At 32.1% G+C, this 25355-nt stretch overlaps 1 protein-coding gene across 1 annotated transcript in view; it reads left to right on the top strand.

Moving 5' to 3' along the window:
- Positions 1-15173, top strand: part of LOC134700056 (uncharacterized) — a 67374-nt gene extending 52201 nt beyond the window's left edge. The window contains exons 5-6 of the mRNA XM_063561433.1: positions 11944-11983; positions 14705-15173. Coding sequence (XP_063417503.1) covers positions 11944-11982 — 39 coding nt within the window. The 3' untranslated portion in view covers position 11983; positions 14705-15173. The remainder of the gene's footprint in view (positions 1-11943; positions 11984-14704) is intronic.
- Positions 15174-25355: the final 10182 nt, after the last annotated feature.

The following is a 25355-nucleotide window of genomic DNA, read 5'->3' as shown; positions in this document are numbered from 1 at the left end:
AGCGTATTTAGTTTTTTTTTGTCCTTTAATTGTTAAATACAGAAACTAAAAAAATATCATCTCGCTTCAAATTCCATCATTATTATATTTTAAAACTAGATTTTTATAAATTGACATTCAAATTTTATATTAAATGAAAGCAAACAATATGGGTCAAGCGAAATCGCTTTGTAATGAGTCATCATAACAGGGTAGGCGTGTTTGATTATAGAAATATCATTTGGCTAATTTGTTGAACGTCTTACGTATATATACAAATATTGGCATGCCATTAAAGTAATTCATGTTATTTTAAAAGCTCCCCTTCTATATGTTCTACGTAGACTTCAAACATTTAATCATACATGTACGTGAAAATATTTGGGAAGTATTCAATTTCACCTCACGTGCTGATAACAAACTTGATTTGATTGGTTAAGGTCAATAGTAAACCTTTTAGATGCATCGGATACGTTGGAAGAACATTCCATTTGCGATGATGTATTTCATTGGCTGTTCGATACGTATAGAAACTTCACAGGCAGGTTCCATTTTATCTGTCGTTTTAATCAAGCGGACTTTGATCTTTAACTGATTTATAAGTACAGAGGCGTGTCAGGGGTAACATCTTGTTGGTTATATATGGAATCACTGAAGCATGACCGGAGCGGGCCCATATTTGGCAGTCGGTGCACCCTTTCTGATTTCCACCACCAAATGTATGGCTGTTTACAGAAACCTCTCTGGAATACTCTATTTGAGGTATCCATTGAATGATATTCAATCATTCTTGTTTTATGCTTCTCGTGATAAATTTGTGAATTGTTTTATGTAACAAATCTAAAACAAGGGTCGAAATGTGGAATTCCTATTCAGAGCGGTTCATATAGATTTGTATTAAACAGCTGCTCACATTTAAGAGATTTGAATATATACGTCAAATACGTTCTAGGAATATTCCAATTTTACTACACTTGCAATGCACACAATTTGATTGGTTGAGGTAAACAGTTAACCTTATTTATACATTGGATACGTCGGAGGAGCATTCCATTTTTGAAGCTGTTATTTCATTGGCTGTTTGCAACGTAAGAAGCTTCACAGGAAGGTTCCATTTTATTAGTCGTGCTTATCAAGCGAACCTTGCTCGGATACGATGTACTCATTATCTATTTATTTAAAACAATTTGTAAAGTTTCTATAGTGGTTTACAGGAATTGTTCTGGAATACTCTATTCGAAGTATCTAACGTCAAATGCGAAATTAAAATGATGTTAAACACGATTATATATTGAATCTCAATAGACAAAATAAAACTCAAACATGCATTCATTTAAGAATTGATTACAGCTTATACATAGGGAACAAAATTGACCCTCTGCTTCAATTTACATTTGAGGTGTCTAGATCTATTATACTCTATTTAGATACCAAAGTGTACAAAGGTGAAAGATTCCATAATAATAACTTCATTGATGTTGAATCTCATATTAAAAAAAATAAAATGTAACAATATATTCCAATCACATGTGCACATTCGAAAAACCCATTCACAAGTATGACAGTGTGTGAACATAAACGTTATATTAGAAATAAAAGTGAAATCACTGAATTAGAGAGACATTTTACTGACGTAATAGATAAGTTAGTTAAAAGGGGATACTGTAAAAATAAAACAGAGAATGTGATAAGAAACATTAAAATTACCACGAACAGAAAAATAACTATATTGAAGACCAATAGAACAAAGAATGTTCCACTCACTCTCATTACTAAATATAATCCAATGGTAAAAAACCATAGTACAGTTATTAGAAAACATTGAAGCAATCTGCAAAAAGACAAACAATGTGAAATCTTCACACATCTGTCTATCATAGCGTATAAAAGTACCAAAAATATCAAAGACTATCTCGTTAAATCAAGGAAAAGGGACCCATGCTTTAACAGCATAAGCAAAAAATCCCGAAACACTGTTAGTTATCATCTTAATTATAGGCAACGAACGTTCATATAAATGAAATTAAAACAACGGTGTAAAGTCTTGAGATTTATTACTTGATATGTTGGTTGAAGGAACCGCATTGAATTATAAATTGATATCGTATATGTTCCTTATGTCGTAACTACAATAACCTTCCCTTTTCACGAATTTGAATACCGAATTGAACCATTTACCGGATTTGTAGTCACATAAGCAACACGACGGGTGCCACATGTGAAGCAGGATCGGCTTACACCTTCGGAGCACCTGAAATCACCCCAAGTTTTTGGTGGGGTTCGTGTTGATTTTTCTTTAGTGTTCTATGTTGTGTCTTCTGTACTATTATTTTTCCGTTTGTCTTTTTAATTTTAGCCATGCCAATGTCAGTATTTTTTTAATCTATGAGTTTAACTGTCACACTGGTGTATGTCGTCCCATTTAGGCATGGATTTTCGATGATTACATCTAAATATAAATATGATGTCATTATATGCGACTTTGCGACACAAGACTGGCTAGTAAGTTTTGTCGACTTCACGTTTGGGCTTGTTATGAACAGATAAGCACTTTTTTATGATAGAAGTCAGTGTCAACAGTTCATCAAAAACATCCTAATATAGAAGGAGTTTGCTTATATTTTGAGGTAAGTTGTTTAAAAGTATGTTAGCCTACAGGTTCGTCGCTATTCAACTTATTAATAATTGAGTTTCGAGTGAGTATGCGTGTAGATAAAGCTGCATTGTTTACTTCTAAATGGTGTTAATGTATACACGTTTCGCTGTCAACATGACTTACAAATGTAGCACATCAATGAATCCACCATAATAACGATGAAAAAAGGATATTTGCTACAAAAGATGTGTCATTCATCTGATTCCGATTCCGAACCTTTGCTTCAAATGGGGAAAAGAGGACAGCATACCCTTCTTGGAAATTACGATGCCAAAGTCCAAGGATATATACTGTGGATTCATTTATTTTCGTGGGTATCTATTTTCGTGGATTACGGATAACTTGCATAATCGTGGATATCTAATTTCGTGGTTTTGCCAAAATCTACATATAAGCCTATAGAAAACATTTTATTCGTTGGACATTTAATTTCGTGGTTCACATGTACCAACGAAAGCCACGAAAATTGGTGTCCAACGAATAATAATGAATTCACAGTATAAGGAACTAACAACTTGCTGGTGGGATAGTGGACAGTCCTTTTTTGTTTCCTGCTGCAAGACGGACAATAATGGCTGAAGATCGGTAGTTATTAAGTAAATTTGGAGGTTCCATTAAACTTTGTAATTCTTGTGCCCAATCCTTTCTACGCCGCATTGGATATGTTCAACGGAAATGAACTAAAGCAGCGCGTGAAATTCCAGAAGATTTCGAAAAACAGAAAGAGGAATTTCTGACTGCTATTCAAACTCAAGAAAAATTAGATACCAAGTGACTTCATAATTTTTTATCAGACACACGTGTACAGTGGAGATCACTTCTAACCTCTCATTAAATCAGTCAGTATCTGCCAGGAGAACTGTTCTAGAACAGTATGTAGAACTGTCAGCCTGACACCCTTTAGATAGTTCCAGCTAGAACAGTTCGAACCTAGAACTGATTTGTACAGTTCTACCTAAACAGATCCTGACAGTTCTACCCTGGAACAATTTTAGACAGTTCTACCTAGAACTGACCAAATATTTGGTCAAGAACAGTTCCACGACTTCAACAGTTATACGGTTAGAATTGATTTATAAATTATACGGATAGAATTGATTTATAAATTCTACGGCTAGAATTGATTTATTATTCTACGGCTAGAATTGATTTATACATTCTACGGCCAGAATTGATTTTATAACTATGATTGACTTATAAATTTTACGGCTAGAATTGATTTAAGAACTATTTGTATTTGATATATTAAGGCTTCGGCAAAATAGCGATATATATAGAGTTTTGCTGTTTTGCCGGTCTTATTTATATATTTTTAAACAAGAGATGTGTGTGCCTGTTCCATGTCAGGAGCCTTTAATCCAGTGATTTTCTGTTATTGACGCGTTACATACATTATGTTTTTCGTTCATTTTTTGTACGTAGATAAGGCCGTTAGTTTTATCATTTGAATTAATTTATTTTTGTCATTCCGGGAGTCGAGATGACTCGTATAACAAATTATTTGACCTCATTAACCAAATGTAATAACTTGTTTCCCAATCCACTATTATATATAAATATGCTTTTGAATTTAACTTAAACTAACCATATTTGCTCTTCATCATGTAAATCTTTAATCATGTAGCTGCACACTGTAGTAATACAGTTATATTTTTAGGCAAGGATGGATTGTACAAATGACAGAAATTATACAAGTATTTGAAAAACAATGACTTCAAACTTTTGTTTGCATCAGTTTAATTTAGCAGCATGTCCTCTTTATATTCAAAATATTGAATCGTAAACAAATATTATATCTGTTTACCAGTAGTTTTCATACCTCTGACGGACCCGTTTAACAAACATCTTTTTACTGCATCAACCTAAACTGACACTATATACAGCAATATTGGAAAACAATGACCACAAATGTTTTTTCGCATCAATTTATAGTGCCAGCATGTCCTAATTTTATTCAAATATTGAATCGTTTACAAATATCAGTAGTTTTCATACCTCAGACTGACTCGTGTAATAAAATCTTTTGACTGCATCAACCCAAACTGACCATATTTTTTTATAGTGTAAATCTATAAAGCTGCACAGCAATTCAGTTATAATCTTAGGTCAAGAGATACTGTAGTATACAAATAACCGCAATATTGGAAATCAATGACCACATTTTGTTCTCTCGCATCAATTGAGATTGCCAGCATTTCCTTGTTTTTATTCAAAATATTGAATCGTAAACAAATATCTGTAGTTTTCATACCTCAGACTGACTCGTGTAAATTAATCTTTTCACCAAATCAACCCAAACTGACCATATTTACTTTTGTGTGTAAATCTATATAGCTGCACAGTAATTCAGTTATATTTTTAGGGACTGTAGTATACAAATAACCGTAATATTGGAAATCAATGACCATAATTTTTTTTCGCATCAATTGAGAGTGCCAGCATTTCCTCTTTTATTCAAAATATTGCATCAGAAACAAATATCAGCATACCTCAGACTGACTCATGTAACACAATTGATTGTCTGCATCAATCACAACCAAAACTAATCCTATTTGACTGCATCTCCCAAAACTGACCATACATGTATGTGCTCTTCTTTATGTAAATCTTATAGTCGCATAGTAAACCCGTAATAATTTTATGTAGGCAATGGTAGGAATGGATTGATTATTTCAAATGTTAGCAAACCAATGACTACAAAATTATGCTCGCATCAGTTTATAGTGCCAGCATGTCCTCTTTTTATTCAAAATTTTGAATCATAAACTAATTTCAGTTGTTTTGATATCACAGACTGACTCACATAAACAAATTATTTGTCCACTTTAACCAATACTGACCATATTTGACAGGATCAACCGAAACTGACCATATATGACAGCATCAACCAAAACTGACCATATTTGCACTTTATTATGTAAATTTTAATATATATATACATATATATATTTGGCGATTTGGTGTCACGATATCACAGAAGCATGGGTTCGAATCCCGGCGAGGGTAGAACCAAAAATTTGCGAAATCAAATTTACAGATCTAACATTGTTGGGTTGATGTTTAGACGAGTTGTATATACATTATGTACACAGCCATGTATCACCATCATTGATGGCGATCCGATGGATACATCTGTTGTAGGGTTGTCACTGACTAAGACGTACTTATGAATATAATTATTTTCTGTGACTGTATCTTACATTAATTTGTAGGATCCTTTACTATAGATAATTTAGCTGATCTGTAACAATAACATCTTCATGCCTTATATGTACTGTAGTACGCCGCTAGATTAAAACTGACGTGGAAAGGTAACACATGGCCAGCGAAAGCTCTTTTTTAGAGAGCCCAGGTGGTCGTGTGGTCTAGCGGGACGGCTGCAGTGCAGGCGATTTGGTGTCACGATATCACAGAAGCATGGGTTCGAATCCCGGCGAGGGAAGAACCAAAAATTTGAGAAAGCAAACTTACAGATCTAACATTGTTGGGTTGATGTTTAGACGAGTTGTATATACATATATATATATAACTCGTCTAAACATCAACCTAACAATGTTAGATCTGTAAATTTGCTTTCGCAAATTTTTGGTTCTTCCCTCGCCGGGATTCGAACCCATGCAACTGTGATATCGTGACACCAAATCGCCTGCACTGCAGCCGTCCCGCTAGACCACACGACCACCTGGGCTCTCATATATATATATATATATATATAGCCGCATAGTAAATCACTTACATTGTAGAGTTACATATCGCGTTGGATTGTGTTATTCAAATGACAGCAATATTCATGATATTGGAAGACATTGACTACAAAAAAATTTCAACATCAATTTAGAGTACCAGCATGTCCTCTTTTTATTCAAAATAGTGAATCGTAAACAAATTTCAGTAGTTTCGATATATCAGACTGAGTCATTTTAACAAAATTATTTGACCGCATCAACCAAAACTGAACATATTTACAATTTATCATGTAAATATATATGGCCATATTGTAAACCAATAATATTTCTATATATATAGCTATGTCAGGACGGATTATATGATAAAAATGACACCAACTTTGGAACACAATTACTACCATGACTACAAAAGCTTGTCCACATCAATTAAGAGTGCCAATACATCCTCTCTGTATTCATAATATTATTAATAATTAACCGTCACTAAAGTCAGTGCCTTTCGACTTTTGTCTGACGGGTTGGTCTGTGCATAAATTAGTCGCGCTTGCTGGGGAGTATTGATTTATACTCCTTGGTTGTAGTGACGCACACTACAGAATCCTCTAGATGGTTCCAATCTACTGCAGTGCACACAAAGATGGAGGTTTTTGAACTGGTCGGTCTTACTATTAGGAACTACATGTATGACCGCAAGTTTGCTGTTACGAACTTGTTGGTCTATAATTTTCTCAGTTACACAATTGTTATATGTTGTACCTCTTATTTGTCGTTTAGGTTTTTTGAAGAAGGCAAAGAAGAATGATTGATTTTGTGTGTAGCCTAACGTCCAAGGGCAAATGTTTCATTCATGTTCAGATCGAGTATATTTTTTTGACGTCCCAGACTCCCAGATATCATTTATAATTGTTATTGGTAAGTCTGCCTAAATTGACGAGATTGTGCAAATGTACATAGTTTTTTTACTTAAGTTACACAACACGTATTCCATGATTATCCCATAATTCATCCACTTTACATTTTTTTTGGATCAGGTCATAACATAATCTGCTGTATTTTTTTTTTCTACGGTCGGGTTGTTGTCTCTTTGACACGTTCCCCATTTCAATTCCCAATTTCATTTGGTTATTGTTTGTTACCTTCTGTCCTTTATGGATTTTTTGTATGGATCACTGGTGTTGTTTTAACAGTTTCACCATTCAAATGAGGTCATGTTAAGGAAAACCAGGTAAACGTTGTAAATTCCCGAGAAGATTATTTACATTTATCTAAGCTGCATTTGTATTCGCGTGTATGTATTTTCGCGGAAATATACCTACCGCGAAATTCGTGAAAATAGGTTCACCACTGAAAAAGTATATGTACAGTATTTAATAATCAATTGATACTCACAATGAACTTACGAAGTAAAGGCTTTGTTTAGCATACTTAGCCTTTTTATTAAATAAACACATCTTTTATTCATTTTTCTTTTCTAAAGCAATAGAAAATAAATATTTATTTATCTAGTATAATATTGTTAGCTGGTTTTGATCCTTGAACAATGGACTTTATTGAATATTAATACTGAATGCTGAATTTTCAACAATGTATAGCTTAAAGGATATTTTTTTGGTAGAAAGATATGATAGTTTTTATCCATACTAAAATAAGTGAACTATTTACAAATGTTAAAAAGATATTTCCTAGATTTCTGGTCTGCGAAGATTAACATTTCTCATTTCTCTCACATAATTTGTATAATATTTTTAGAAAGATGTTAGTGCCGTTCGACATCTTAAAGTCGTAAAAACTTTATGAAAATTGAAGTTAAGTAAATAAACAGGTTCATTATATTCACAGTTGTCGCATATGTGAGGTTAGAAATGAACATGATGTTACATAAGCTCTCAAAAAGTATTTAACGGCTAACGTTAAATTGTGCCTAATTTTCCGTCACATCATTCGTATTCACCGTGATTTTTGGAAGATTCATTCATCCATGCAAGTATAAACATGATAACATTAATTGTTTTACATCTTTTATGTGTCCATTTCTGTCAAAAACGTCGTTTATTCTTTCCCGGTTCGTGAACCCCGTGAAGGGAAATTATCGAATCTGAATGATGTCAACACTGACATGTCGCCGCAAAAGTACTTGTGCATTTATTCGAACGTCACTGATGAGTCTTTTGTAGACGAAACGCGCGTCTGCTGTATTTAAAAAAAAATAGTTCTGGTATCTATGATGAGTTTATTTATTGATTTATAAAAATTGTATTGGAGTACCTCGTTAATATACATGATGTATATTGATCTCCTTAAAATTTTGGATATATATTCTTGAAAAGCTCATAAATACCGATATTAAACTAACATAATTATTAATTGTCGAAGGTGTATTGTACCATGGTGTATAGTGTAAAGGGGAATACTGTAACAGTGTGATGTGCGATCGGAAATGGTGTGAATGTACAGTGTGCGACCTTTAAAACTATTCAATATATTGATACGAACTGATTTTTGATTTTATACATTAAATTGTGATAAAAATTCGATTTTTAAAATATAGAAATGATTTTGTAGTCGCACGCTTTCTTTGTTTTTGTATGTTGTATGATGCAAAGGTGGTCGGAGGGCAGAAAGATAATGTATTCCTAATAGTTATAGAATAATAATCAACATTGTAATTGAATACGTGCATTACGTTCCACATGTTTGATCAGTCTTTACGTTTATGAAAATTATTTGTAACGTTTGAGCACCAATAAGCAGGAATGCGTACCCAAATAAAGCTAAATATCTAAATTTTAAACGTCGTGAATGAAAATAAAACTGCGTAATTCCAATTCAAAAGGGAATTTTAAGTATTTGCACCTCACAAAAAAGGCAATTAATGTTTTACAACATATATCATAACAATATTAATTACTATCGTAATGCCAATTATTCTATTCATAGCAATAATCTTTAAAAAGAATCTGAGATTCATTTGATAAATAAAATGTCCATCTGTAAATACTTGATATTTGTCTTTATTGATATCATATTCAAGTTTTTTTCGGAAAAAAAGTTCACAAGCAGGAATATATGTTTATTATACAATTTCAATTCTTTTTTTTTCTTTCTTTTATTAGAAAGGACGCCTCCGGGTGCGGGAATTTCTCGCTACATTAAAGACCTGTTGGTGACCTTCTGCATATTTTTTTTTCTACGGTCGGGTTGTTGTCTCTTTGACACATTCCCCATTTCAATTCCCAATTTCATTTGGTTATTGTTTGTTACCTTTTGTGCTTTATGGATTTTTTGTATGGGTCACTGGTGTTGTTTTAACAGTTTCACAGTTCAAGTGAGGTCATGTTAAGGAAAACCAGGTAAACGTTGTAAATTCCCGAGAAGATTATTTACATTTATCTAAGCTGCATTTGTATTCGCGTGTATGTATTTTCGCGGAAATATACCTACCGCGAAATTCGTGAAAATAGGTTCACCACTGAAAAAGTATATGTTCAGTATTTAATAATCAATTGATACTCACAATGAACTTACGAAGTAAAGGCTTTGTTTAGCATACTTAGCCTTTTTATTAAATAAACACATCTTTTATTCATTTTTGTTTTCTAAAGCAATAAAAAATAAATATTTATTTATCTAATATAATATTGTTAGCTGGTTTTGATCCTTAAACAATGGACTTTATTGATTTAATATATCTAATACTGAATACAGTTGTCGCATATGTGAGGTTACAAATGAACATGATGTTACATAAGCTCTCAAAAAGTATATGACGGCTAACGTTAAATTGTGCCTAATTTTCCCTCATATCATTCGTATTCACCGTGATTTTTGATTCTTATAACAATTTAAAAAGTAAACCATTATAGTATATTTAATGACGTAAATTCATATAAGTGCACATGCTTTCTTTTTACCATTTTTGCGCTAAAATACTGTTTTCAGGCTTAAGTATTAGTTTCACCCACGAATGTGATTTTTCGCTTTTTTTTTCTATCTAATGAAAAGGTAACTTAAATTCGTACTGCATTTGCCTTTTTTTAAAACTATTTGCATTGGAGCGTCACTGATGATTCTTTGTAGACTTGACTCGCGGCTGGCGTACAATATATTACAGGTGAATCTATGGAAAGGTTCATTTGGGTGCGCAATAATTTTGATATTTATCATATCTACATGGCTTATTTAAATAGATTCTTTCGATAGTATGTGTATGTATTCATAAAACTTCTGAAAACAAGATATTCTTCAAAACAAAGTTTCCCTGTGGAATATTTGGATTTATTTAAGAAATTCAGGAAATCCTTAAAATTCGAGATGTTTTATGTGAACAAAGTAAGTCTCTATATAAGAGGTCCAAATGAACATAGTGTGTTACTCTTGAGAAATATATACGAAAAAATCTTAAACATTGTATGCCACAGGGTTTCACTTCACATGGAAAATGTATCTATACAATATATATCGAGTGGTATTATGAAGGACACTCAATATAAAGATATGATGTATAAAATATATGCATCTAGATTATAAAACAAACTGAATGCCCGAAATTTATATTTTTATTGATTTGTAAAAACTAGGATTTCCAATAGGTGTATGCAAAAAATTTATGTATAATCCCAAGAGACTAATGAAATAGTCGATCTTGAAAATGTATATTCAAATAGTAGCTGTACATATACACTTTTTTTCTTTTCACAACTATCCACCATTACTCTCAACTGACTTGTGCAAGAATGTTCACATTATTACAAATTTTAATACAGCCAGGCGGTTTAACTTCATCATTTTCTCCGCCAATCACTCAATTCAAATGGAAACAAAAATTCAGTAACAATCTTTTTGTTGACCAGTCAGCGATTTGAGGTTCACGTATTGCTATTATTTTTGTAAAAAAAGCAACTTGATTTAAGATGTCAAAAGTACTTCAGTATGGCAGATTTAGCGAGTCTGGCGTACACACTATACGCCTGGCATCTTTGAGGATATTTGTTTAACTAATTTAGTTGATTAACTAATTCTTGATTGTAGTATATTTTAGCTTACTTTGCAACTATTTTTTTATACGATTTTCCAACTTTATTCTCAAATATATATATTCATTCGTATATTTAACGAGATTAACTTGTGAACACATTCAACATTTTCTCCACATTGTAAATAAATAAATAACAAGTCATAGGAAATATTTCTTTACCTCGTTGGTAGTCTTTACTTGCTTTGCATAGGTTTAAGTACTCCCAATATTTGGCAAACATATTGGCAAAGTCATATTGACACAGCATTCAATCAATTAGTCTTTATTTCCATGTTTTCGTCTTTTTTATGTCTGTTCCTCTACCCGCCTATTTATCACGGTTTTGTATTGTATTTGAAGAGAAAAAGTGTTGTAAATATCATGCATTTTATGGAAAAAATATTAAGACAAATGCATTAACGCTTACAAATCAATTACAATTGACTAAATATCTAACCACTATTTCACAGTGAGACCCTGACAAAAACCGATACTAACGAAATTGTGGAAAATGTCGAATATATTAAGTTTGTTTTGTTAAAAATCATATCAATGATCAATATTGTGCTAGCTATAATTATAACTATTTATTCACCATTTTGTTTTAGCTCGCAGTTGCAGACGTGGTATATAATCCGGGACAATGAGGTATAATGTTTGTCAGATGTAATGACATTGAATCAAATACATCGTTAATGTCTATTGTTTATTGAAACTACTTAAATAATTACTGAAATGATTTAATCAGTTAATGCTTAGAAACGCATCATGAATATTATGCTATGTCTTTTTCAACACTAACCGAAAAAAAATATCAAACACAAGGTTTCAGAGAAATTTACTAAGCTAGCGGCACGGAGGGGTAATAACAAATGAATGTTTTTATTATAAAGTAGAAAGGGTTGCTTACATGTATTTCTTTTTAATTTAAATGTCTATAGATCTGTTATCCCATGATTTTTTTCTTATTATAAAAATGTTGGTCAGATCACTTTCATAGAAAAGGGCCATTCAATTACGACAGGAAATTATCGTTAACAATATTGTTTTGTTGTATTAATTCAAAAAAGACACCAGTCAGTTCATGTTTTCTTATAAGGTCACTTTTTAAAATGAAATATGAGCTTTTGCCGTCCGTCCGGTGTAAACTATTTCAAACATCTACTCAACATATTCCAACTAAACCTTTGCTGAATGATCCTTATGTTATTTAAAATGCAATTTGTGTTTTATTTTGTATTTCGTAAAAACAACATGGGTATCAGGCTAAAAATAGAACATAGGGGTGAAATGCAACTGTTGGCCTTTATCTCAAAAACTAAAGCAGTTAAAAAAAAATCTGACATGTAGTATACATGTTCATCATGTCATGTTCTATCAGCCCTGATATGTTCAGATGAATATAACAATCCATGGTCGGGTTGCTGCCACACAATTGTGAAATCTCAGGACTGTTTGAAGCTTTTGTTTTATATCTTAAATATTATTATAAATAAAGATAACCTATAAACAGTAAAAATGTTAAGCAAAGTAAGATCTGTAAATGATCGGGTTTAAGGACTAATATTGTCAACTGACCATTTAGGATATCAGTGACATGTTAAAGTTCTCAAACAGTATTAAAAAATAAATAAGATTTTATAAGACTTTAACAAATGGCTTATAGTTATACATGCCAAAAAAAAATGGGGTTCAATGGGCAAAATTTGATAAGGCATTCAAATGGATAAAAGCAGAGGATTGCGAAAATCTGACAAAAATTCCAAAACACGACAAGCGAACATCCATGACAAGCGAACATCCTTAAGGAATTAATGACAGTTATAAACATTTTGTTTACCAGGTTTTTCTCATTCAAAAAATCGTCTGCTCTAAAACTGCTTAACCAATCTAAACCAAGTTGAAGCTGAATGGTTCTTAGGTTATCTAGGATAAAGCGTTTGTTTTATTTTCTATTTTCTCTGAAAACATGGCCGCCATGGCTAAAATAGAACATATAGTAGAATACAGGTGTATACTTAAATCATAAAAACTAAATCATTTAGAGCAAATCAAACAAGAAAATAAAGTATTCATTAGGTCAAGGTCTACCTGCTCTGAAATAACAAGCCACATCGCGAAGGTGGCTTTTTTGCTCATGAATTGATGGTTTAAAGGAAATGTTGCAGTTTTCAATTTTCATCCTGAATATTATTAGAAATAAAGATACACTGTTAACAGCAAACATGTCCATAAGTGCTACAAATAGGTCTATATGATCAACATTCTCAATTGGCCCCTTAAGGAGTTATTGCCCTTATAAGACCATTTCTCATGATTTGAAAATTTAGTTCGCTTACTGTAAAATAAATATTCTTCTTTGAAACTGGCGAATCAAGTTCAGCTTAACTTTGAATGAATGAGTTTCAGTGTAATAGGAATACATTTTGTATTTCTTATTTCCTTGTACTTCAAAAAGCAGGAGAAAATGACAATTTTAAGCCATTCATTAATATGCATTGAACATAAAAAATAATCATTGATAAAAGATTTCAGCCAACATAAACAGATGATCGATAAAGGTTCTATACGGCCTCTTGTTAATATTACACATCAATAATCTATGTATCATATTTCTGGAAAAATAATACCAAAAAAGGGAAAATACAACATATACTTTTGGTGAACAAACACTGCGTCTTGATTATATTAAGAAAATAACACAATATAAACTAAAGGAGTAGGTCCAGTAAGACCCCTTTTTTGCCCCAAAATATAGCAGTTTTACAAAATTGTTAAAATGTAAACATTTAGATATTTATTGTACAGTAGAATGGTCCTGCTACATAAATAAAGGCTGTTTTTGACAATGCAATACACATTATAAAAGGTACTAGCACCATTAAGTCAGGCTAAATTACAGAAACCTTCACAATTCTAGCATTTTTGTTAAATTTTAGGCGGTTTTCGTGTGAAACGAAAGTGGCCGCATTAGTGTTCATCCTTAATATTAAAATGTAAGTTGTATTTTATGAGTATACATAACATATATAAAGATTGAGGATGAACACGGATGCGGCCACTTTCATTTTTGACGAAAACCATCTGAAAAATTACATTGTTCGGCATATTTTGTAGATTTTTCATATTTGAGCTTGAATCAGGTCGTTTTTAATGACAAAATTAGTTAAACTCTTTCACATAAACTAATTGATTCAAATGAAATAGACACTTAAGTGTTTAAAAAGTGGTAAAAATCCTTCGTAAGATGAACCTGAAATTTGAGGCCAAAATCGGTCCTTACCGAACCTACTCCTTTAAAAAAATGAATAAAAAAGATATGCCATTCACTGTGTAGATGTTTCAATGAACAACGTTCTTAAATTGCAGTATGGACAGAGGCTATCGACATACTAAAGGCCACTTTTATGAAAAAAAAGAAAATAGCTAGGGTAAGAGGAATGTTTGCTTCAACAAATACAGTTACGTTCACAAAGTGGTTACCTGCTAATTTTCCTGTGGAAGGTGTTATGTGTGGTTGTGGAAGACACCTAAAAACGCTAAAATCGCTGTTAGTTCACTTACGAAGGAAAAGCTCTGCCGACCGAAGAAATGTTAAGTTATTCAAAACGGGAATATAATCAAAATAATATTCATGGTTTTGGAGACGTTACATAGTGCCATGCATATCTTATTCTGAATACATTAATGACGATTGAACATGAATAGAATATCAAAGTGCATTATATTAACAATTCTTTAACGAGATTTATACCACAGTGGATATGTTTCATGTTTGACAATATTTTATAGACGCTTGTTCAATTCAAATGTCATCACACAGTTTTAACATAATAAAATGAAGGAACAAAAGTTGTATCTTGTACTTTTATTCTCCAATACATTTGATGAAATCAGTTCATTTGCAACTTATCATCGATTATAATATCTTAACTGCAAACACAGCAGATTGATAGAAAAGAAAAAAAACTGTCTTTCATTCCGTTTTTGGTATTTCGAAGTACCAAAAGAGAAATACAACGATATCTTGTCAGATCATTGTAATATAAGCAAATCTAAGACATAGGATGTTATATAATCCCGATCAGAGACTGGGTTAGGTAATTAATGGGTTAAATGATGTTTTACCTGAGAATGTATGTTTTGTTTCTTTTTGTTGTTCATGGTCTTGAAAAATTGCGTTTTTTTATTCCATTTTCCAAATCACGTCATCATTAGGATCAGATAATGTACATGCTGTATACACCAAAGAATCTTTAAATAATCATAAGAAACAGTAAGCAATATTTTAGTATGTGATATGGAATAATTGACAATGAGAAACACTATCTACAAAAGTCAGAACAAAGTGGAAGCAAGCAACAATGGGTTCTTGTCAAACCGTGAAGAAAGGGCAACACCCAAACAGCACAATAAAAGAAACTCCAGATAATTTGAAATCATGACAATGCCGTCGTAGAAAAAACATGATAGCAAGACATTAAACAGTACACAACAAATAATATACATGATATAGAAAACGTAAAGCTGCTAAACAATTATTCCCGTCATGAAACGGACAGCTTTCATGTGCTCCATTAGGATTAGATAATCCTGATGTATATGCGACACCCGGGGTGTTATATCTGTTTTGTCATTCATGTAAGTACACACCGGGGATCATTCTTTTTCAGTAAATCATGATCTCAGAAATGACGATAGAATTGTGTTTTCATCAATTGGAACAAATCCATCGTCCTGTCTGAAACAAAACAAAAACAGTCAACGGATTCATGCTGGCGTCATTTAACATTTTGAAGTTTCAATGTCAAATTTACCTCTTTGAAATCTTGTTTGTATTGGCTCATTGTAAGCAGGAACATTTGAAGGTAATCATGATAGGAAATGCAACCTAAAATAATGTTTTAAATACGAGACAGAATATCTATATGCAGGTTACATGTAAAAAAAAAAGTCCCGACGAGAACAACATTGATGAAAACAATTCTGAAAAAATGAAAACAACATAAAAGAAAATAGTTGATAGACAAAGATATAAGGCCGTGTTTACATTGACCTAAACTCGGTGTGGTGTTAGTGTCTCACACGTAAACTTAACAACATTACGTTCCAGTTGATAAATCTCAATGTTTACATGTAGTTTACATCATGTTTTGCCTACATGCAAACAATAGTCAATGTAGACCTTGTGTAGGTTAAGTGTACACTAAACTAGGCATTTAGAACATCAATTTTGCCATATGTTTTTAAAGAAGAAACGATTTTTGAATAAAAATTGATATTTATAACAAATATTTATAAAGTTCTTTACAGAAACATTTGTATTTACTTTTGTTTTGGTGTTAATAAAACACATCACGCAGCTTTATTAACCCCTTATCAAGACTCAAAGCATCATTATTTCAGAACAAATAATTCATTTGAAAAGTTCTTCCCGAATTGACTGGACATACACAGAAATATTTGCCATTGGTCTTACTCAAACAACGATTCACCCATAAATGCATTACTAAAAAAAGTGTGAGATAAATTGTTTTGTTTGTCTAGTTTCTCAGATCCGTCAAAATACACTTAGAAATATATAGAAAAAACCTTATCCCCTCCTTTTGCCAAAGACTCATAGGAGAACATGTACCAACAACAGAAAAAGAAACAAACATAAAAGATAGAAATGTAGTGATCATCTCAATCATTTTTCTTCGTCTGTAAGATGACAATGACGCAGCCTACGTTTTCTAATGCGTAACCGATACATCTTTAGTACATTCAAACTACTGCAAATCATCAAAATGGCGTTCATAAAGGAGCAACGACTTAATTTCAAAAAGGAGGGTCGGAGGGTCTGAGTGGGATTTTTTTTTTCGCGCGAACATTTTTATTCATTTTTTATCGATGCTAGCATTCCAATATTTTTTTCAATATTTGACACTATAATGTATGGGGAAGCTCTGGATTCAGATTTATTTTGTTTATCAAATTGGGGATCAGAATATTTTTCTAGGAAAGATCCATTCCCCTCCCCCTTTTTTGAAGTCAAATGGTTGTTCCCTAACTGCTAGAAAAGTTGTCCAAACACTTGCATTCGGTTCTACGTAATGAACATTTAAATGACATATAGTTTACAAGTGTGAACAAATCTAATGTACAGGTAATTAAACCAGGTGTATAGATGTGAACAAATTTAATGTGAAACCAATGTACATTACATTAAACTAATTGAAACATGTTTACTATACATGACGTGTGTTGTCATTTTAGCGGTATTTTGCAGCATTGCAATATGAGCAGGAGGTTTTAAAATCCATATCACACTTTTCTTAAAGTGTCCCGTACGAAGTCAGGAATATGGTAGTTGATATTAATAGTACGCTTCTTTGCAGTTTTGCGTTTGCGCAGGGACGTTAAGGGCTTTTCAAGAAAATTCCAATCTTTATACACAGCAAAATTCATATTGAACTCAAAGTTGATTTTCTCTGTATAAAGGCCAAAATGTATTTCAAAGGCGAAAACAGGGGTAAAAGGGTATATCATGGATTTCCTTCCAAACTTGTATTCATAAAAAAACATAGATAAACAGTGTCACATTTCCCATACATATCAAAGGAGCTAGTGCACTATGACATCGGATCGTCCTGGTTTTTGGCTTCCTGAAATCACAATAACCTATTTTACTTGAAAATTGATGTGAAGATTCCTTTATTCAAACGCTATAAAACAAGGCAAGGCAAAAAAAAAAAGAACTGTGGCCGTTCCACCTGTACAAAAATGAAGTGGTTTAGTATAGCTCTTACACCTGCCCTTTTTTAATCAAATTGGATCGGCTGCCGGAAAAACTAAATGATTTTTTTTTTATTCACCGCGATGCGTTTCATATTATATAACGACATGCTGGAGAAAATGCACTAATATTCCTTTTAAGCTTGTCATGCATGCTCAAGTTTATGAAGGATCAAATTGAGAACTGCATTTCTTCAGATAATTTGAAATGTAACAAGCTGGATTTTGAAACTACTTGATAATAATCCTCAAGTAATTTATATTTCACCTGTGGTGTATTATCGCAAATGACAGAAGCGGATCCATGTGTGTTCGGCCCAACTTTTGGAGCAACCATTATATGGTTAATGCATACGCTCTTTACATGTCGTACTCCAAACGTCGCTTAAGTGTTATAGGCAACATCCCCCTTTTTTTTTGATTCCGGACCAGTTACCTACTGTAGTTCTCATTTTGCATTTGCAAGTGAAAGTTTATTATACAAAATATTAGCATACTAGGTCTGTCCTAATGAATGTATATTGTGAACCTTTATCAATTTTTTTTTATTTCACTTATATTCTTTGTTTGTTCTTCGTCATTGATAATGTTACAAATATAAATACAAACTTCCTACCCGCATATACATATTCAGATTTAACTTGTTATTAGTCCAAAGTGAGAACTGATATCGATTTGAAAATCATGATTGGGAGGTATTTTTGACGGCTGATTTTTTTAATTCTGAATATTCATTTTCACCAGCCAGTCTTATGACTGGCTTGCTAACGTTTTTATTTTGTTCCGAATGATATCCTGCATTGGAAGGACTGAAAATTCCTTTTCCTCCCGTCTGGAGTAATTTCTTTCTCTTTATAACTTTTATTTGGTAAAATGTTTTACCTACTTTTCTAAATTATTTGAAATATTCAAAATGACAAACCAGCATTACCAATGGGGGATACCATACATTCCCCTCTCTAGAATGAGCGACTAATAATATTTGCACTTGCGATCCACTTGTGGTAAGGTTAAGCAGCTGCGACATCAAGTACCCAATCCTCAAACATTGTACCTTTAACGCTCTATCATGGAGCAAAAATAAATTTCCATTTGACTTTTAGGGGGAAGGGGCTAGGTTGAAAAAGTATGTGTTGCATTTTTCTTTTTGTAATCTCAGTTCTACATTTTAATTGTTTACTCTATTCTGTCCTGCCTTTTTTATAAGTTATCCTGACTTTTTTTACATGAATTGTTATTCAGCCTTTTTGTTTGGCAAAGTTGCTCATACTGACTTTTTTTACCCAAAACTCGTTTACATTATAAAGTGCATATATAATTTGGAGGTTTATCGCTAAGCATAAATGATAATGATTGATCTAAAATTGCGATTCGGCCTTATGCAATTGATAAATTGTCTTTGTATTTGTTTGTTTTTTTCACTATTGCAGGTATTTTGTTGTCAATTTCTATCCTAGAATGACCCATGTCAGAAACTGTTTTATCAGTGGTGTAAAATGTAATCATTGCCGACACAACGCAGGAGAATGAAGCAAGGTTATTTTGGAGAGAGGAGGAGGAGGAGGACGGCTACGGCTACGAAGATGATGATGATGATGATGATGATGATGATGATGATGATGATGATGATGATGATGATGATGATGATGATGATGATGATGATGATGATGATGATGATGATGATGATGATGATGATGATGATGATGATGATGATGATGATGATGATGATGATGATGATGATGATGATGATGATGATGATGATGATGATGATGATGATGATGATGATGATGATGATGATGATGATGATGATGATGATGATGATGATGATGATGATGATGATGATGATGATGATGATGATGATGACGACGACGACGACGACGATGATGATGATGATGATGATGATGATGATGATGATGATGATGATGATGATGATGATGATGATGATGATGATGATGATGATGATGATGATGATGATGATGATGATGATGATGATGATGATGATGATGATGATGATGATGATGACGACGATGATGATGATGATGATGATGATGATGATGATGATGATGATGATGATGATGATGATGATGATGATGATGATGATGATGATGATGATGATGATGATGATGATGATGATGATGATGATGATGATGATGATGATGATGATGATGATGATGATGATGATGACAGGGAATAAAACTTAAATGAATAAAATCGAAACTAGTGATAAGGTTTGCCAAACACTAGATAAGCACTTTTATAAAAAGATTCTTTCAATGATCATATCAATCATGATTTGATTTTTCAGACAAGAAGTCGTAAACGCATTCGAACACATATATCTGCACTCAAGGTTGCTGACTATTTTTGTAAAAAACTATAGATGAACTTCAACAAATTTAGTATTTCAATTGTTTATTACTAACTTACTTCATTAATATTCAATTATTGACTCTTTTTATTATTAATTTCAGGAGAATTTTCAAACTTGTAGAATAATCTCACAACATCAGAAGCAAAACTTTTGGCGAGTTTTTAAACAGGTATATTCGAATGACTGTCAGAATAAAAGAAAATCGTCGAAATCAAGATAATCAATTGTAGATTTATTCTTCCTAACATAACGGCACTATTGCATGTCGTCTACTTTTGCTGAAAAATTTACCTAAAAAAATAAGGCTCGTAAAACAGTCTTATCCAAAAGCAAATGCTAATAAAGTGATGTTTTTTTCCTTTTCAAGGAGAGGTTTTAAACAGTCGAAACTAGTTACAAGGTATACACCAAAATAAATAAGCACTTTTATGAAAAGATGCTTTCAATAAACATAACAATGGAAACTTTATATTTCAGACAATTGGTCGTAAACACATGCGAACGTATATATCTGCATTCGAGGTTACTGATAATTTTTTGGTAAAAAAATATAAATGAACTTATACAAAGTTAGTGTATACTGTTTTCCATTGTATTATGATTACTATCTGCATTGATATTCAATTATTGACTTGTTTTTCTATTATTAATTTCAGTAGAATTTCCAAACTTATGGAATACCCGTACAACATAAGAATCAAAACTTTTGGCGACTTTTATTGTTTGTTTTATAGATATTAACATAATAACACAATGTTCACTGCTGTGCCTCTATTTTTAACATTTTTACTTATTATGTCTGTTTGTTTTGTTAATTTTTTTATAAGACAATCATAAACGTGAGAGGTTTAACTAGCTTTAAAACCAGGTTTAATCCACCAGTTTTTATAAAAGAAAATGCATGTACCAAGTCATGATTATGACAGTTGATGTTGATTGGTTTGATATGGTCATTATTTTCTATTGTACTTTGATTACTATCTTCATTAATATGCAATCATTGACTATTTCCTATTATTAATTTCAGGAGCATTTCTAAACTTATGGAATGATCTAACAACATCAGGGTCAAAACATTTGGAGACATTTACAAAAAGTTTATTCGAATGACTGTTAGAATAAACTATACATCAAAATCAAGATAATCAACTGTACATTTATATCTTTTATATAAGCTTTGGATTTCAAATAGTTTGGCCACGAGCATCACTGAAGAGACATGTATTGTCGAAATGCGCATCTGGTGCAAGAAAATTGGTACCGTTAATTTTATTACTACCACTGGGTCGATGCCTCTGCTGGTGGACTATTAGTCCCCGCGGGTATCACCAACCCAGTATCCAGTACTTCGGTACTGGCATGAAATACGGATTTTTTTTGTGTTATTAAAATTTGCTGTTACAAAATATTAGAAATTATTATAAATTTAGGAATGTATCTCCCTCATGCAAAGCTCTGATTCCTTTCACGGATTTGGCTATACTTTTTGGACCTTTTGGAATAGAGCTCTTCATCTTTTATATAAGCTTTGGATTTCAAATATTTTGGCCACGAGCATCACTGAAGAGACATGTATTGTCGAAATGCGCATCTGGTGCAAGAAAATTGGTACCCTTAATTTTATTACTACCACTGGGTCGATGCCTCTGCTGGTGGACTATTGGTCTCCGAGGGTATCACCATCCCAGTAGCCAGTACTTCGGTACTGGCATGAAATACGGATTTGTTTGTGTTATTAAAATTTGCTGTTACAAAATATTAGAAATTATTATAAATTTAGGAATGTATCTCCCTCGTGCAAAGCTCTGATTCCTTTCACGGATTTGGCTATACTTTTTGGACCTTTTGGAATATAGCTCTTCATCTTTTATATAAGCTTTGGATTTTAAATATTTTGGCCACGAGCATCACTGAAGAGACATGTATTGTCGAAATGCGCATATGGTGCAAGAAAATTGGTACCGTTAATTTTATTATTTTACCTAAAATAACGGCACTATTGAATGTAGTTCACTATTGCTAAAAAAAATATGAAAAAAGTAGGCACGTAAAATAGTCTTTCCTATAAACAATTCTGAATAAAATGACGTTTTCTTTTGCAAGGAGAGTCTATAAAAAGTCTATGACACTAGAGGAAAAGTATGCACAAAAATATATAAGCACGGTTATATCAAAATTATTTCAATGAACATAACAATGGTAGGGTCATTTTTCAGACAATTAGTCTTAAACGCATTCGAAAACATATATGTCTATATAACTTTTTGTCTATATGTCTGTTTGTCTATATGCCTTTGTATGTTTCTTTCTTATATATAATGTGGCTTTGTACTTATACATCCCATCATTGTATTATTGTGCAATGGTAAATGTTTGTTAATATATTTGTTTGTTTTATAGGGATTAAGATAATTTTTCTCTATTTTTGACATTTTTTACCTGTTATGCCTGTTTGTTTTGTTCACAAATCGTTGTCAATATAATGAATTTTAATACGACAGTCATACAGAGGAGAGGTTTAACAAGCTTTAAAATCAATTTAATCAACCATTTTTTATAGAAAGAAAATGCCTGTACCAAGTCAGGAATATGACAGTTGGTGTTCATTGGTTTGGTATGGTCACTATTTTCTATTGTACATACATTACTAACTTCATTAATGTTCAATTATTGATTCTTTTTACTATTAATTTCAGGAGAATTTCCAAACTTGTGGAATAATCGCATAACATCAGAAGAAAAAGTTTGGCGACTTTTATAAACAGGTAAATTCGATTGACTGTTAGAAAAAGCAATATATCAAGATCAAGATTATCAACTGTACATGCATTCTATCTAATATATAATGGCACTATTAAATGTGGTTTAATTTTGCTGAAAACCAAATAAAAAGGTATGCACGCAAAACGGTCTTATCCAAAAGCAATTACAAATGAAAAGATTTTTTTTTCTTCTACTGCAAGGAGAGTCTTTAAAAAGTCGAAACAAGTGACAAAGTATAATAAAAAAGAATAAGTAAAGACTTTTATCAAATGACGCTTTCAACAAACATAATAAAATTGAGAGTGGAAATGGGGAATGTGTCAAAGAGACAACAACCCGACTAAACAAAAAACAACAGCAGAGGGTCACCAACAGGTCTTCAATCTAGCGAGATATTCCCGCACCCGGAAGCGTCCTTCAGCTGGCCCCTAAACAAATATATACTAGTCCAGTGATAATGAACGCCATACTAATTTCCAAATTGTACACAAGAAACTAAAATTAAAATAATACAAGACTAACAAAGGCCAGATGCTCCTGACTTGGGACAGGCGCAAAAATGCGGCGGGGTTAAACATGTTTGTGAGATCTCAACCCCCCCCCCCCCCCCCTATACCTCTAACCAATGTAGAAAAGTAAAATGGTAAGTTCATAGTTCAGACAATTAGTCGTAAACGCATTCAATCAAATATATCTGAGTTCAAGATTACTGATTATTTTTGTAAAAGAATCTAAATGAACTTAAACAAACTAAGTGTACACTTATAAAGTGTTCTTTATTCTTCTGTGTGCATTGACATCAAACATTTGCTATTTTGAAATAAAAAAATACATTTTGCAAATTACTTGGCAATTTTTCAAGTTCATTGTTTGGAAATATGTACCAAACATCTTTTGACATCAACTCATAAAAATCTTTTCTTGAATGCGATTTGAAATTTGTAATATTCATGAGATTACACATTTTGATTTCATGAGGATATTTAAAAAAAATAAGTTTGTGTTAAAATGAGTTAATTTTTCAACAGTTTAAATAAATAAAACATTTGTATATACTTGTTTAAGAAAAAAATATATTTTAATTTCATTGTAAAAAGTATATATTAAAATTGCTGACCTTAAGCATTTTTTGATTTGACTTTACATATTGAAAATGAAAAATGTTCCAACATGGAGCATTTTTCAATTTGACATCAAATATTGAAAAATGAAAAATGCTCCAATATGGAGCATTTTATATTTTATATTTTGACATTATAAATTGAAAAAAGAAAACTTATTCCGAACATGAGTAGTATTAATATATTATATATATGATCACATTGAGAATAGAAATGGGTAATGCGCAAAAGAGACAGCAATTCGACCAAAGTGCAGACAACAGCCAAAGGCCACCAATGAATCTTTAATATACCTCTAGTCAACAAACACACATCAATGCGCACAGTAATGCTCATTTCAAAAGAAGTCCGAGTTCGATGTCAGAACAAGTAATGTAGTATATGTATTTGATTTTAACGACATCAATCTCTGTATTACTAAAATATATTACACCATGGTTTTCTGTATCGCAAACTAGTCATTACATTCCCTAAATTGTATCAACGGTACAATGACACCATTCGCCAAAAAAATGCACATCAACACTCAGACATGTTATATGTTCAAATGTACACATCAAATCTTATTCTGTAACGGTAATATTCTATACAAAACACAAATATGTCGGCATTTACCTCAAAACCTAACCAAACAGGCTTATTCAAAAGGGATACAGTTACGATACTGTCAATAAGAATGGCATATTTTAGTATGAATATTTATTTACTCAATGACATATGGTTTTTGCATTGTAAATAAACAAATTTATTATAAAACAAGTTGTTGGCATAAAACGGTTTATGTTCTTTTCACATATTTTATGATGATATCATACAAAAACCCCGAATGAGAGAGATTATGCTAGAAATTCAGTTGATGAAGACATTATCTTTCAATCGAATTAATTTTTGTCTGGAACGGGCATTTCAGTAATTGATAGTAGTCTGTTGTTAATGTATGTATGTATCATTGTCATTTAGCTTAGTTTTGAAATCTATTAGGCCCGAG

Source organism: Mytilus trossulus, unplaced genomic scaffold (genome assembly GCF_036588685.1).
Source record: "Mytilus trossulus isolate FHL-02 unplaced genomic scaffold, PNRI_Mtr1.1.1.hap1 h1tg000110l__unscaffolded, whole genome shotgun sequence".
Lineage (NCBI taxonomy): Eukaryota > Metazoa > Mollusca > Bivalvia > Mytilida > Mytilidae > Mytilus > Mytilus trossulus.
Note: the sequence above shows the minus strand (reverse complement) of the source record. Positions and strands in the feature narration are given on the sequence as shown.